The sequence below is a fragment of the Syngnathus typhle genome, linkage group LG11 (genome assembly GCF_033458585.1).
Source record: "Syngnathus typhle isolate RoL2023-S1 ecotype Sweden linkage group LG11, RoL_Styp_1.0, whole genome shotgun sequence".
In the NCBI taxonomy this organism is placed as follows: Eukaryota; Metazoa; Chordata; class Actinopteri; order Syngnathiformes; family Syngnathidae; genus Syngnathus; species Syngnathus typhle.
In genome coordinates this window covers 8,394,307-8,411,358 of record NC_083748.1, presented here as the reverse complement: position 1 = coordinate 8,411,358, position 17,052 = coordinate 8,394,307, and the positions used below count along the sequence as shown (strand labels likewise).

The following is a 17,052-nucleotide window of genomic DNA, read 5'->3' as shown; positions in this document are numbered from 1 at the left end:
GTAAGCATCAGGAAATACACCTTCTGGTGTTATGTTGTAAGAATGAGCATGCTCGAGTGTATCCTACGGATAATCTACAAATCTGACTTTTTTTTTCCAGCAATTGACTGACCTGTTTGAATGTTATTCTTTTTACTTTGCTCTTTATCTTCTCCTGCATTTCTCTAGGACAGTGCACGGCCACAGGCAGCTGCTCAAGCCGAGCAAAAATATCTTCCATTCATTGGAGGACCGTAACCCCCCACGTAGAAAAGCAGAAACAACGAGGCTTTACGTTAATGACTAATGACAAGCTGCTGGGGTGCTGAGAGGCTATATTTCAAGAAAATCCAAACTAGGTTTTGCTGACAAAGGACTTTTCGGCAGAGGTGTGCATCACTAATGGACCCGCTAACTTAAACAGGCGACTTCGGGTGCTGGAATTTACATTTTGTACAATCGAGGCGCAACAAAGCTAAATATCACACGACGGCGTTCAATTAATAACAAATCACTTTAAAGTCATTCTCAAAGATTGTGACGGTGAGTTCTCAGACGTATTACTGCGACACAGAAGCCAGCAGAGGAGGGAAAATCAATGAGATGGGCTGATGGGTGGACGGCGAGATGCTAGCAAGAAAGTCAAAGAGGGGAACGCTGTTGTGCTGCACTGCCATAATGAGCGTGTGCGTCCATGGCGGCCCACGGCCACCGACTTGTACATAGCAGGGGCTACAGAGGGAAGGAACAAAAAAAGCAGCAATTGATGGAAGAATGATTGTTCTCCACCAATTAGGAAGTTACTACAGTTTAACGTCCAACGTTAAAAGCATGACTTGGTATGCATGCTGCAAGTGTTGCTTCATGGAGAAGAAACCTGACATCAGGACCCCAATTAAAGGCCAGCGGGCTTTGTTTGCTGCTGCTGCTGGACTATAAAGGCAGACAGTGGAAAGCGGGAAGGTAATTAAGGCATCGTGATGTTTTCACCTAAATGTTAGTGTGCCTCAATTCCAAAGAGCTAGCAAAGGAGCTATATATGCAATATGCAATATATATATATATATTTTTTTATTGTGGATCCAAATACTAATTTCCCCATCATGTGTTCCTTTGACCAATCCCTCAGAATGTTACTAAAATGTTTTTCAAAAGTAATTCAACCACAAACTGCAAGGCTGATAAAGACACAAAGCAATGCAAAAGAATATCTGCAGTGAGACTTCTGCAATAAATCAGCTGTAAGCTGCAGTCATGTTGTGCCTTCATTTGAAAAACTTCACCGTCGTGCATGAAGCGATGCTGATAAATGCTCCATTGAGTACCTGCATATTTCAATCCCTAATTGCAGGACATAAAAAGATACGAATGCAGTGTTTACACAAGCCCATAAAACTGTTGCCTTGTGTACCGAGGCTCCCTCTTTTAGCACGTAACGAGAAGCCTCGTTTACGTCATGGGATCGTGTACTCCTGCGTGTTGAAGCAAATAGCACTCGGGAGGAAAAGTCAGAGCGTCAAAGAAAATGAGAGGAAAAAAGCAAGCAAACAACATGCTAGGCGGCAGTGTTATTTAGCTGCCTTTCATCCGACCAGTTTTCTTTGACACTTTTGGCCATTACCAAGGAAATCAACACAAAACACACAAACAAAATGCTTTAGTTGTCTTAACTAGCCCCAGCGCAAAATATGGACAGTTTGACACAGAAAGTGGTCCAATTTGTATGATACATTTTAGGCCACAGGAGGTTTGAGAGGAGAATGAAGGTAAAATTTATTGAATTTTATTTTTACCATCTGCTCTCCCTAAGCGAGAAAAAAAAAAAAAAAGGTTCAAATTATCCCGCTAATAACGTTTCACATGTTGACAAAAAAGTGAGAAGCTTGGACTCACCTCTCTGCACCAGCATGGTGACCTCGCTCCCCTTCGGACACTTGCTGAGTAAGTCAACCACCTGGTTGTGCGACATACTCTGCACGTTCCTCTTGTTCACCTCCACGATGATGTCACCCTCTCTGAGACCGCGACAGCGCGGATAGTCCACAATCTGTTTTACTCTCTGCCCGCCGCCGCCGAGGCTGTCGGCGATGGTGAAGCCGAAGCCCTTGTCGCCTTTCTCCATATGTACGGTGATGAGCTCCGGTTGTGTTGCGATGGATGAGGCCAGGGTGACCACGTCGCTGGGGTAGCCGTGTTGGGATGCGGGGTCAGAGTTCGCCTCTGCGGAGGGGCTGTGAGGTCGCGGGAGGCCATTGAGGGCAGCCCCGCCGCCGTTGGTGGAGCCGCTGTTGCTGTTCTGACTGCTGTGACTGGGCGGCAAATCGTAAGTATTGTTGGAGGCCTCTTGACCGTTGACTATGATAGGATCTTTGTTGTCAAGAATGGCCACTGAGGTAACCAGGCTTGTGTTGGGGTCATCGGGGTCAAAGGGCAAAGGGTAACCGCGGCACAGCTCCAAATTGACCATAGAGCCAATTGGGATCGACTGGAAGATCTTCACAACTTGTGCGTGGGTGTAGCCGAGCACACAGGTGTCGTTGACACTCACTATGACATCACCTTGAGAAGGCAAGGACGTGGGAAGAAATTTGAACGTTGCATTTGTAGCAAACAGTAGTCAGGAAATGTAATTGAGAAGTGTTCGTGATCTTTGATCAATAAAGCGCCCAAACCTGTCTCCATCTTGCCGTCGAGGGCGGCCGGTCCGTCGAGGACCAGACTCTTGATTTGCAGGAACTCATCTGGCTCGTCGCCTCCCACGACAGTGAAACCAAAACCTCTGCGGCTCTTTTTCAGCTTGGTATTGATGAAAGTCCCCTTTAGTTCAGATCGGTTCCGGGTAAAGAAAGGCTTTCCTCCTAAAAAGAAAACATTGAGTTTCCAGTAATTACATTTCAATGCAACAGATGCACCATTGCAAAAGCCAAAAGTGAATGACTCAGCTTGGGATTCGATTTGTGTCATCCGAGCAATGCAAAATAACGTTTTGTACAGGCCATGTTAGTTGGTAGTCTAATTGATGAAGATTTGAAATACAGTACATACATCCTATAGGAACATACACACAAAAAAGTGAAATAACTAGCCTCAATTTCATTCAAAGTCCAAAATTGAAACATTTAGACACAGCCTCTTACTGTATTTAGACGAAGACGTATGAAAACAAGAAAGGAACCCAGCTACTCTACCTCCGAGGGAATATCACGGACAAAACAGCAAGCTGTCAAAATCCCCTTTCACACTCTGCCGGCTTTTCCCCAGCTTGCTGTGCTACTTTCGAAGCAGCAACGCAAGGCGGGAGAGTTGAAGCCAGTTTGCAATTTTCAATGTCTTATTAGAGGCGCCGTGACCTGTCTAAAGCCGTGAACAGCGTGACATTTAACGCCCAAGAATGGCTGCTCCTAACACTTTGCTTCCAGACATCTAGTCCTAACTTTACAACATCAAATTATTTCTAAGCGTCAAGCCCCAATTTCACAAAAACAAATCAAACTGAAAGGAGATGACCAAGATTTGTTACACTTTAAAATGCATATATGACATTTAAAAAAAAGAAAATCGACAGTGGAATTTGCACATTATGAACACATCAACCCACGCCACTCTAAACATGTCGATTAATTGAATGAAAAACGTACGTTTTTGTCCCATTGGCACTGTGGGCCCAGGTTGAGGGTCCCTGTAAGTCTCTTGGTGGTTGGCAGTATAACTTGTTGGAGGGGCCCCGGCAAAGGTTGAGTCTTCAATCCATTCTGCAATAGAAAAAGGAATACAGTGTGTTTTCTCGTAGAAAGACACATTGGGTGCTCTCCATCATTAAAAAAAATTATGTTTATAGGACAGGAACAAAGGCTGAAATACGAAGAAAAGCTGCTTTAAATAGAAGATGCTATTAACTCTACAAACCTAAAAACTACACTTTGATTTCACATCTCCCCACTGAGCAACATTTAAGTGTGTATACTCAGATTAAAATAAGATGTGCAAACATCATGAAACTTTTAAGACTTGCCGTCTCGCTGTTGAATAACAATGCAAGTGCACCAAAAAGTGGTGTACCCCGTTTTCTTCATAGCATTTCTGATTAATGACCTTGCAAGTGTATCACGGCACAGGCCACACTACCATCGTCATTAATATTCCAAGAGCAGGCGACTGTATAATCAATGCCCGGGTGAAAAAGTGGTTGAAAGAGCTGCTCGAAGGTAGTGACAGTTGGGGGGGGGGGCGATTCAGATGGAAGAAAAGCCAGCTGGTTATCAAGTGGGATCGAACAATTTCTGCTGAACGGGCAAAGGTTGGAGCTTGATAGAACCATTGTAATCCATATAAAATAACTCGGACTAATAGAATAAGGCAAAGGAACTTTAATCAAATATTGGCAGAATTGCTACATCATTAATCTTGTAAATATTTTAATCATTAAGAAACAAATTATGAAAGGCGCCAGATTGAGTGATTCCAAAGGAGTGTTTTCTAAAGACACCTGCTACGAGTCCCAACGGAATCCTCGCATCACAAATTTGAAGTCCAAATGGCTGCGAAATCTCTCGCGTATGAATCCAGACGAAGAAGCAAGAAAGGAAACGACGCCATATAAGGTGGCGCTCACCTTCAGGTGGCTGCTGGCTTTGCACTTGAGGCTGTTGCTGTTCCACTTGTCTGCGCCGCTTAGCCTCCAAAAGGGGATTCTCGTACTGAGTCCTCCTGTTGATATGACTTCAACCCAAAAGGAACGGTACGGGGAAATTGGAATTGGAGACGAGGGTAAAGGTCAGAAAGGAGGAATGATTACAATAAGAGCATGAAGGTGATATATGTAATTATGGAGAGAGTTAATGATGGCGTAGTTACGATGCCCCGAGAGCTATTATGAGCAACCAGAAAAACCAATAAAACATATTTGAATTCATGTTTGGTCTCACACAAGGGAAGCAAGCACATGCACACACATGCACACACACACACACACACACACACTTCAACACCGCATGTATTCCAAACCACGTAAAGTAAATGGCCTACATTAGAGAAAACGACCAAGTGTGGCTGCGCATGTAATGACTGAAGCCATTATCAATTCTCTTGTTTGGCAGCCAGTGCATCCATTCATTACGTGTGCTTGGTGAATTGATACACGACAATGTGCAAGGTGTCACTTACTCAACATAGTAGACGCCATAGACTGGATCATCTATTTTCTCCCATCCGGGTGGAAGTTCTGAAAGGGAAGAAAACCTGAGTAAAATAAGGGAAGCTAACACGGCTTCCAGTCGAGAAGCTTTTGCCTCTGCGTCGTCTGTCAGTGGCTCTCCAGGGCCAGAGTGACCCCTCAACTCCCTATGCTGTCTGCTTGTCCCCTTGTCCCTGCACACTGCTGACATTTCCACACATCAGATAACAACTGAACAAGGACCCCTTGGGCAGATGGACAAATGGCACAGGAGGTGGGTACATGAACGGTTCACAGCAAAAATAGCCATGTTTTTTTTTTTTTTGGTTAGCTGCTCGCCAACAGTAATCGTTATGGATTTCCTCCGTAATGTCGGAGACAAAGGTTTACCCACCAGTCAGATTCTACGTATGCGAGTCGTTGCTCATTCTGATTATGAAAAGCCGTGCTGTGCTTTTTAATGAAGACAATGGAGTCAACTGCAGATGCTAATAAAGGTGAAATTGATGTCGTCACATCAATTTGTAATAATCTCTAATACGTGATTATTTTTGTTTGCTGAAGCTAAAGTAATCACTGCGCCCTTAGATCGGCTTCCTTTTTCATATGAAAAATAAAAATGAAAAATATTTCATCCCTATGAATTGCATCCAATATAAAGGCCGCATAGAAGGTCAAAAATTCAAGACTAGAGTGTTGCGCAGGAGGCGAGCAAGGCGAACCATAATCCAAATGTATTCAAGTGGAACATTAAACGGAAAGCCGCTACGCATCACGCTGTGCAAAATTGTAATCACCCGTGTGATTTCACACCGTGCCAGCTCCACTCCATGACGAGTATAACGTGCCCGTGCAGTTTGCCCGCCTTTGTCCTTCAGAGCACCCCGCGCCATCTACTCAACCCAGCAGTGATGAATTACATGTTTTCGTTGCCTCTGATTCTTTGGAAACAGCATCGTGATTGATTTCTCTCAAGAAAACACCCGGCTCAGCGAGTGAATTTGTGCACGCGTGAGCTGCTGACATTCATAAAGACTGCTCATCCTCATAGAGCTGCACTTAATTGCATTCCTTTTGCCCACCTGTATTGGTTGTGCTGATCGATAAGTATCGAGCACGTCTTACAGGAAGGAGCTTCATCTGATCTGATGATTTTAATATGGCCGCCGCATAAGATGCTTAACAAAAGGAGCTGCTAAGAAGACAAAAGGTAACCGTCAGAGTTACGTCTCCACTTTTGCAGCTTCTGGAAGCTATAGACTGCTTCAACCCACTCATGATTAAATGTCAAATCATGAGGGATTTTGTGTTCTGTATTATGCTACTTCAAGGGATGATGACAACAAAAAACCCTGCAGTAATGTTTTTTTTAAGGGATAGAATTATTCTGAAATTCACAGCTGGGCGACGAAATGTTTCTTAAGCCTACTGCTTATTAAAATTGCATTTCTGTCATTCTAGGTCCAGAAAAAGCATGACAATCACATCAAGTGCTGCTATTATAATTCATCAGAGCTCACCTAACATGTCTCATGTAGAGTGTCTTCAGACACTTCCTATCACAAGTGGATGATGGGCTACTATGTGTTGCAAACATGCTCCCGTTTGCCTCAAACAAACATCCGTTAAGAGATGCTAATTATAACGGTCTCTCCCAGATAAATTATCATCTGTGATAAATGAAATCATGGCGTGTTAATGTGTGCGTGTGTGTCGCCGTGTGTGAACATGACTGGGATGTGTCACACTAGCTTTTAATGGCCAGATTTGTAAGCGTAAACTGTTTGTGAAAAGTAAAAATCCCAAAGAGTGGGCCGCGTAAGGTCAAGTCCGTGTGTAGCAAAATGTCTCAATCTGAGATGACAAGTGAGAAATTATGACTGGAGACATTTATAAAAAATAAAACATAAAAGCTTAATGATGACTGAAAAAGGAAAAATGTAAATATTGATGAGCATTTGTGTGGCACAATATCGGATTAGGCACTTAACATGTGACTAAATATTCAATCAAGGCTTAAGACTCAGAACTGGAGGCAAATAGTAACAAAAATTAATTTGATGGAAATTCACATTTAAGTCTCCATCCAAACTACACTCTTAAGGCACTAGCTTTGTAAAAAAATAAAACATGGATGGAACTTCACAGGCCAAAATTCAGATTTTGCGATTATGGATTTCATGTGCATATATGAGCAAAATGCCGATGGTGTTGTGATAAGTGAGAGTGGTTGGGGGGGGGCTACCCACCAAGAAGATCATTGTCCAGCTCCTCCGTATGAACCCCTTCTACTCAGCAGGTTGACAGACATCACAGCATCACAGGTCCAAGTGAAGAAGAAAGATGGCACAAATGCATAAGTGCATTAGTCAAATGTAATAGTCAAATCTGGCCACTAGGTGGCAAGAGTTAATCAAATCCAGTACTGTACAGTGAAAACCACACAATGCACATGTGCTTTGAGTTGTGCTACAATTTAAAGTGTTACCGGAGGAAACGCAATTCCTACATACATTGCAAAGTCTCGTGCACAAATACAGCATGTGTATGAGCTATTTGATTTATTTAAGAAAATCATATTTTGTTTTCCTTCCGAAATCTGTGGGAAAATTCGCCATTCATTTTTTTCCTTGACATAAACACATTAAAATCGAAAATGTGTCATTGGTAACTGCTGCTGTGATAGTGGAATGAAGCCCTTGCTCTACATTCCGAGTCTTACGCTGAACTTAAGACACAGTCTCATAACCAAAACATGAAAACATGCAAGCACAAAACACAAAGAGAGATTTATACCGTCATCTTCACATTCTTCCAGGGGTTTCTGAGGTTTGTCCAGGCACCGAGGGTCTATCCAAGAGGTGGTCTTTGTATTGTGACTGAAAAGAACACAGAGGAACGCCAGAATCATTTTGTTGGTCATATATATTGGATATTTATAGAGAGACTGTTGTATGCAATTCGTTTAGAGTCCTTACTCTATAAAATAGACCTCTCCGTTCTCAGTGTAGGCCATCTCCCAATTGTCGGGCAGAGGTCCCTGAGGGTCCTCCGGGGGAGGATGGCTCAGGTTAGGGTGAGTCTGCTGAGTGCTCTCCGTGGTGGCCGGTGGTAAGGGGGTCGTCCCAAAGTAGGATGGGTCACTCCGGCGAGGGGTGAAGGGTCTCACCGAGCGATGAATCTCGTCGAGTTCGCTTGATTCTCCTGGTAGAGACGAGAAACGAGAGACATTCAGGTTCAACTGTCATATAATGTCTTGCAGTTTAAGGACGGGTGAGATTTTTGCATTTGTGATACGGCAAACCAAAATAAAGCAACTTGCTGAGTCAAGTTTGCACTCTTTAGCAGACAACAGCTTGCTAGGACCACGCAGCCATTCACTTAAATGAAGACAGCTGAGTGGGCAGTTCACACGTAGCGGGCCCGTGGGGTGCTATCACCTTGCTTCCTGTTATCTCGTTCTCACACTTGACTGGCACCTTCGCAGCTCACACAGGCACAGACGGAAAATAAATAACTTTTGGTGCCACCTCCCGAGAACACAAACAGCTTTCTGACATTTGACCGACTAATTGCAGAAATTATCACAACACTTGAGCACTAAAATAACAAAAGAGAAATGATGGAAACATTGTGCACGCGAGTATTTGAAATAATACAAAGCTAACTTACTCACTCTTGAAATGAACCACCAAGTATTCATTCATCCTCTGCTGCTTGCAGCCAGATGGCACTATTTCATATTTTTGGTTGGACGGATAAAGAGTGACTTAGTCAAACCCAGAGAAATCCTCTACTCACCAAAGAAGCTCTTCTGTCTTCAAGTGCTCTGCCACAATTCCTTGATTTTGATTTTTTTTGGCTTATCCTCCCTCGCTGCCTGCGTGCGTCTCTGTAGTCACACTCTTGTCTTCACATGTGCCCCCCTTTTACACCTTCCCAACCACTCCCTCTTTGGCTTTCATTTCCTGCCACTTTTCATGATCGCCTCCCACTTTAGCCATCACCACTCGAAACCTCCCGCTGATTCCTTCTAAACGGAGCGGCAAGAGGATAAATCCTACTCTACTGCTACAGTCTACATTAAATAGACCGTGACTTTTTTTGTCAGGTTGCTGTTGAAGGAGGTTTTATATTTCTTCAAAGTTAGTGCACTCACAGGATTAAAGTATTTTCTATTTAAAGGTGCCAGCACAAACTCAGATATGGAATATGTATACGCTGATTATGAAAGTTGTTTAGACGAGAGAGGGTGTTTGAAATTCTTTTTACATGAATTAGAAGAGCCGGATTTTCTGCAGGTGTTGAATTGAATGCGATTGGGTGGATTGGACAAATACATGACTGACCTTTGCCCCATGAGATAAATGAGATTTGTCCAGCAAACATATTTAGAAAGAGATTTGACATTCCTACCAGACGTGCATACCTGTGTAGCTACTGTTCATGTCAGGGAGGTCCTCGTCGTCCTCCAGCGGCAGTTCTCCAGGCACTATTCCAGCATTGTGCATGTCATTGTAGGACTTGCTGCGTCGGGGAGTGGATTCTTGCGAGCCCGGCAGGCTACCGCTGAGCCCGTCTGGCCGTGGGGCATCACCGCCGCTGCTATTGGTAATCACTTTCCCACCGGGGGGCTGCACCGGCGGCTTGGGTGTCCCATAATAGTTTCCTAGGCAACCAAAGAGGGGGGAGGAAGGGAGCAGGATTTTTTAAAAAAAAGAGAAGAGAGAGAAATAAGGGTATTTTAGTCAGCGGACAACAGGGGAGGGGTCAACGTTTTTGTTAGGCTGTGTGTTGGTATGTGCGTGTGTGTGTTGGGGGATTTGCCAAAGCCTTTGTATGCAAATAGAGAGTTTTGAGTTTGTCTGGTGGAATGTGACGGACATCTTTTAGAGTATTATGTGAAACAAATCAACGGGGGTGGGTTGCAGGAGGAATTTTGGACGACGTGTAAAGCGCTAACGCAAACGTCTTAGTGACCACGTCAAACTTTGCCTTCCAACTAAACCAGGGGTGGGCAAACTTTTTGACTCGCGGGCCGAACTGGGTTCTAAATTTGGACCGGAGGGCCGGACCAGGAGCAGATGGTATAGGCGTTGTGTGAAGTCATATAAGCGACCTGTAAAGGTCATTGCATAAAAGATCTTGGCCTTTAGTAGGTAGTAAAGCATGGATATTCCAAACAAGTTTTTTGAAAACAAATGCATTTATTAACAGCATTAAAAAAAAAAAAAATTCACTAAAAAACTGCTATCAGTGATTCTCATAAAATACGACACTGTTATTATGAATAACAATCTCCATCACTTCAGTGCCTGCAGGTCAGATTAATGAAAGATGTTTATCTTATGGGATCACATCAAACGGCAAACATTCTGACCAAATATATCATCTTGAAGAATCGGTGAAAGCATACACTCAAATAAAGTAATCAACGGTGAGGGGTATCTGAAAATCAGAGCAGAGTTTTAACTCGCAAACACCTGGTAACAGAGGTGAGGAAACGGGAAACACTTAAGAACTTTACAGGTTAAGATTAGTCGCAAATAGGTGGTGCATCAATGTCCTTGAGCATCCTGCATTGTTTGAAAATGAGAATGGTCGCTAGTTTCAATCCCTGCTATGTGTACAAATCATATTCAAAATGCATTTTTTTACAATAAACTTGAGAGCTTCCCGTTCATTTTCAGTGGGAACAGTGTTGTTGGTGTCCCTTTTTTGCTAGTGCGTCATAGTCTGGAGTAAAATTTGTTGTGGCAATTCTTAGGCGAGATCCGAGGTGTTGGTCCGTTTACCTTGATCTGTGACGGGTTGATGTTGATGTGGCTGAACGTCACGTCGCGTACGTCGAGCCAAATCGGCCACTCTTTTTTAAACACTCGGCACTCACTTCTTTTTTTCGGGCCACTCATTTTAATGGAAGGATTCCAGGGGAAGGTTTGTGGGTGGCTTTAGCGCAAAACTGCATCTGAAAGCTCAGCGCGCGAATTATAAGAATGCTGTCGTCAAAGCCCACGCTCTAAATTCGGGACTGATACGAATAGAGCGAGAGTGCGCCAAGTCCGTACTACTGAGTACGTACACGCACTTGTGAGTGTGCACCGAGCTTTCTGACACGGCTTCCGGTAGTAAATGCGCAGGCGAGCGCTGCGCCATCTACTGGGAAAACGCAGTCATTGCAGGCAAAATGACCAAAAAAAAAAAAGTTTAATAATACAATTTGTTCAGGGTTGGCGGGCCGGATTAAACGGTCCCGTGGGCCGGATGTGGCCCGCGGGCCGTAGTTTGCCCACCCCTGAACTAAACTGAACACTTTGATAGAAATGCTTCCTCTACAAAAGGTATTAAAAAAACATTTGAATTATTTGAAATTTACCTTCATATGTTCCGATTTCCAACAAGGTTCCACTTTTTTCTAATTCCAGAAAGTCCTGAACTGAAAGGAAGTTGTAGTCGACACCAGAGACTTCTCCTTCACGAGGGGGTCGGGTTGTACCTGAGGAAAAGAGTAGGAAGTAAACAAACAAAGCAAACGAACAAAGAAGGACTGCCGCTTTAAAGATCTTCACAAAGAAGACAAAAATATGGAGACACTTTTACGTTGCAGTTGTTGGAATGTGTCTCGAAAAAGATTCCCAACTTTAACTAAGCCAACGTACCAATTTTTCATTCCAAAAATCTCATGGCACACCACCAAACAAAAATATATAAAAGCTAAAATAATGAATAAATAATGTCAAAAACGTATTCTACTATCTACCGGATGAGCATTAAATTGTTGTATCCATCACTTTGCTGACATACAGAGCAGAAATAACAAAAACACTGTTTTACAGTACAGCAATGTCTGTTTACATTCTTCCTTTACACCGGCTTCGAAGGTGAAGAATCAATGGAGAGCTCCCATGAAGGTGCTACATTTGCCATATGTGATGCGGTGCGAGTACAGCTTGGCGTGTAAAGAGTGAGACCTGGCACTTGCCTTTTAATGAGATAGCTGGCCAGTGTGGTGTCAATGGTAAACATGTTTAGAGCGAGGCCACTTCAGAAAACAAAACAAACAACACACGACCAATCATGCCCTCTTTAAATGTCAGATACAACTTTCAAATTTGCTCCACAAAGCTCGATTCTCCCGTTTGTTCTATTTCTGGTTAATAACTATACCGTAATTAGCAATACAAAAAAAGGCGACCCCAACTTCTGATTTAGTTGTTATATCCCACAATCACTCTGTTACAAGTGTGTTGGTAATAAACCGGTAAAAATAGATGTGTGGGGACTTTGGGACAGTCTCCCACTGCAGCCACGTTCAGTGACACAAGCCATTAATCACAGATGTGAGGTTGCAAACGCTACGTTGGCCTAAAGCATGCGGCACATGCAAAAGGCTTGCCGAATCTTTTGAATGCAGCAGTTCTCCTTTATCACAATAATAGATGGATTGCTTTTTATATACGTATTTGATTAAAGCTGCAATATTGGGCCTTTTCAGAAGAACAACAAAGGGTTAATTGGTTTGGCCAATTAAGAGCGGCGATAAATCATATCAAAGGTGACAAGTCTTGGGGTGTTTTTTTTTTTAGCTTGAAGTCATCGCTTCATGGCAACAAAAATAATGGAGTTGATGAAATGTGATTTGGTAATTTCATCAGTTATCGATTTTTTTCCCCCCTGCCAAATGTCGGAATTGACATCAGCCTAAAGAAAATAATTAATATATATAAATATTTAATACAAACTATGTGATGGAATTGGTAATGCTAAGTTACTAATTTAATGGCACACGCTACCATACATAGAAAAGAAAACCAGAGGAAGTGGAAATGTGATCAGTGTTTCAAATGAGATTTAAAAAAAAAAGTGGAACTTTGGCTTAAACTCAGGAGGTTAGACACTATCATCTCTATAGACTTAATCAATTCAATGCCTTCAACAAAAGCTCCTTTGACCAAGCTGTTAAATGCAGGCTAGCCTAAAGACAGCCACGCAGAGACTGAGATGGGTCCTTACAAGTTTTGAAAAATGAATAACATCTTCAGAAAAGACGCACTTCTGAAAAAGGCAGAATTTGAGAGGCTCGGAATAAAATGAGCATCTCACCACAAAGCAAACCCTGCAAGAACAGAGAAACAGGTATGGAGGTCACCACAGTCTGAAAAAGTGGGACAATGTAACAAATCGTGTCGTCTGTAGCAGAAGCAGCGTTAAGAGTCTTTTGCTGGTAAAGAGCCCATTCTTTAAAAGGCAACACGGCATGACGCGGGGCACTTGTTAATGGCCGTGTTGTAAAATATGGGTGTAAAACAAGCTCATGTGCCATGTCCTTCCTTTTGGAGCAGATGACAAAATACAGTCTTAGAGTGTTGGCAACCAAATGAGTCATTTTGTTTTTATTTGGCTGCTTCAATTTGCAGCAAATAAAACGTAGCCTGTTGTTGTTTTCTTACACGATTGTTAAAGAAGGCGGAAGGTTGTTGAGTTGGACCAGAATTGCTTGCGGCTTTGCAACTTTAACATCATGGCTAACGGGTGGGTGGCATGAAAAAGCATTTCCATTTCAAAAGGTGGATCAGAGAATCCAGTAGTGAGATCTTAGGGGTCATGCTGTGGCACATCAAAATACACTCAACATGCACAAAATATTAGCATTCGGTAAGATGCCATGCACTTTCTACACCACAGCAAACAACTAGTCGACAAAAAAAAAAAATTCTAGCCAGACAATTTCACATTGACATGTACGATAGATAACTTAGCAATCAGCATGGTTTGTCCGTTTGTCTCCTGTTACTAATTCCCCATCCTCTCTTTGTGCAAAAAATACTCAGAAGAATTTCAGACAAACCAAGTCTTTGCAATTTACAACACAATAGATTTTACCAGGCTACAAAGTCATACAAGTGGAAAGCATGCATATTAGTTCCTGTTCTGCGCTGGCTAAACGACCGTACATTTATGATTCCATGCATAGAAATGAGAAAGATTTAGACGCATAACTCAAAGGCTTGATATCCCCAGGAGAAAACATACATGATGCATACATGAAAAATGAGAGCGAGCGCAAGTGACGAAAGGCTGAAAGGGAACGTCAGTTGAGGAGCTAATCAAACCAGCATGCCATTAAAAGAAAGAAGAAAAAAAAGCATAATCTTTCTCGGTCCTCAATGCTTCACCTTGAGATGCGAGACAACTTTTATCCTGCTCATTTAAAGAAAAACTGTTAGGTTGGAAGAATCTACAGGCTGTAAATCTTATGAACTCACTGACCTCCCGACTTAAGAGGATTGTTCGATTCATCTGACCTAATAGATAGCCTTGCATCTTTAACCAAATCAGCAGTAAAATGCAGGAAAACACAAAAAGTAAATAGATTCCTCTTTGGCAACATATTCTATTCATATTATAACTTGTGGGACTTGTCATTTTAGTTGACTCGAGTCATTCTCCCCAAAACCTGCTCGTGGTAAACAAAAACCTTCATTGCTTCTTTCTTCAGGCACTGTGCGAGTTGGAAGACAAATCCAAGCATCTCATCTATATTTAACGGACCGGGGACTATTTTAGGGGTGTGTATGGCCTCTTAATATAGTTGTGAAAACAAAAAACAGAGGAGAAAATGGTAATTTTGCAGCCGTTCAAACATAACAGGTTTATGTATTGATACAAGCGCAACCAAGATGAAGAAAACAAATGTTTGTTTGAGGAGAAAAAAAAAAAGAAAACGGCACCCTGTGCCCTCAGACACGACATTGCAATTTAGCGCTGACCCACATTGAATGTTACGCTGAAGGACGATGTTGAGCTTGGCTCCTCGGATTTTGCGTTCATGGCTGTGGGCTGGCAAATTCCGCGAGGTAACCTTCGAAGATCTCGCTCGAAACCGCAAATCTTGTCTTCTTTTTGTCTAATTTCAAAACATGCTAGGGAACCTGACTCGTACACCTTCCTAAAATTACTTCCAGGCTTCTTTCTCCTTTTGCCAACTCCAAAGCAACCACAAGGCGACAGAGAAGAAAGACTAAACATGTCCATATGTTGCTAATTCAAAGGAAAACACAGCTCCAGGTCAGTGTGTCCAAACATTCTCAAATTTGATGACCACATGAAGCAGGAAAAAAAGGAAGCCCACACTTGAAGCGATTTCTTTCCATGAAAACACATGCTGCAACATGTTGGTGTGAATTCAAAAATCAATAAATAAAACTAATGGTGGGGATGGAAATTGGGTAGTTATGTCAGTCTGTTTACTTAAACTTGGAGGAGGACCTCACTATATCCCAAGGCTCCAAAAATAATTCCATATTAATGATGACTCCACCCAAAGTAGGCTTTTTCCAATTCTTTATACAAACACATTTGAGGGTGACATTGTGATGAAAATCTAAATAAAAAGCACTTAATTTATGTATCTTTTCCTCACACTCATTTTTAAAAAAAAATATTGGTTTTAACAAAACAAAATTTTACGGTCTCATCAGCATACTCTGCCACCATTACACAAACTATTCAATTCCACTTAATCCAGATCATCCTAAAATAGTGTGATAGCATTTTAGCTGGCATGGACCAAATCCTCTTGATTTACATCATCACAGGGGGAACGCGTTTCAAAATAAAATGTATTTATTAAAAAAAAAAAAAAGTGATGGAATTTGGAGCAGAATGGTGAAAGTTCAATTCGCTGCAGACAAAAACAATAGAAAATATGTCAATTAGTTGTTGGAACTGCATGACAGTTGTCTGACGCTAACAACGTAAGAAGAATATTAAAAAAAAAGAAACCGACCTTTCTAAATATAAAATCCCTCAGTTGTATGATGTAAAATGGCACTGCGATATTCTAGTGTGGAGTGAAGTCTAATATGTTGGTTCTGCAAAATCGACGATTTTACTCAAACATTCACGCTGCAACTTGCAAATCTGTGCCTTTTCTATTTCCTACATCGAGGACTCACTTATGTGTATCCAACATAGTTGGAATGTTTTTCCTCAGTGACTCGGGTAAGTTGATTTGGAACTACAAATGATGTCTGTCAAGGCAAAACTGCATAAACCGGATTTGGACGATCCAATTAAGATTAGGTACTAAAACATTTCAACAGGAGGAAGCCTAACCAGCTCGTCTAGCTTTAAGATAAACACACCAATCCAAACATTGACTCATGTAGGAGAAGCCTGAACACTTGATATTTTCAGACACTATCATATTCATAGGTTTTGATGCAAAATCTTTTTTTTTTTTTTAAATATAAATTATTTTTATATTCTATAACCAAACTTTTGAATTTTTCAACCACCAAAGATTTCCCATAATAATGCAAAATCCACCACTGCAATGATTAGTAAGTAGGACATCATAAATGCATTTGGCAATGGTTCATTATCATAATTGTTCTAAAAATAGATGCCTCTATTCTTATTGGGGCTTGTGTGTAGGCTTGCGGGTCATTCAGGACATGACTTGTTTGAAAGAGTGCATTTTAAGCAGTTTGCCATACAGATGGCAGCGCTCATAAATTTGCATGGAATACAAAATGTAATTGATTGTATACATTAAAGTTTTGCGCAACGTTATGAAAGGAAAACACTTTAAGGAGCTGTTGTACTAACTCTCTTGAGTGCGTACTGATGACTTGGTCTCCGTAACAAAACGTCCCTGCTTTCATCTTTCGACTGATCTGCGATCAGGTTTTGCCTCAAGCCGCCAATTTACTTACACTGATATGTAATTCATGAGAACTGATTGCAGAGCTATCAAATATATCTACAGGTGAGAAAAGGAAAGGTCCGATGAGTTGCATATCCAAACCAACATGAAACATGACTGCAAAATGAACCTAGAAAGATGTTCTCTATAGCTCAACACAAGCAGAGATTATCATAATTTTGCATTAAGG

At 41.9% G+C, this 17,052-nt stretch overlaps 1 protein-coding gene across 4 annotated transcripts in view; it reads right to left on the bottom strand.

Moving 5' to 3' along the window:
* The window catches only part of magi1b (membrane associated guanylate kinase, WW and PDZ domain containing 1b), a 61,669-nt gene that overhangs the window by 18,607 nt on the left and 26,010 nt on the right, over positions 1-17,052 (bottom strand). For all 4 annotated transcript variants that reach the window (XM_061291129.1, XM_061291128.1, XM_061291127.1 and 1 more), the window contains 10 exons: positions 11,529-11,648; positions 9,582-9,821; positions 8,131-8,356; positions 7,949-8,031; positions 7,402-7,440; positions 5,143-5,200; positions 4,592-4,698; positions 3,618-3,731; positions 2,652-2,837; positions 1,873-2,538 (listed from right to left, as the gene is read on the bottom strand). In XM_061291129.1, the coding sequence (XP_061147113.1) occupies positions 1,873-2,538; positions 2,652-2,837; positions 3,618-3,731; positions 4,592-4,698; positions 5,143-5,200; positions 7,402-7,440; positions 7,949-8,031; positions 8,131-8,356; positions 9,582-9,821; positions 11,529-11,648 (1,839 nt within the window). The remainder of the gene's footprint in view (positions 1-1,872; positions 2,539-2,651; positions 2,838-3,617; positions 3,732-4,591; positions 4,699-5,142; positions 5,201-7,401; positions 7,441-7,948; positions 8,032-8,130; positions 8,357-9,581; positions 9,822-11,528; positions 11,649-17,052) is intronic.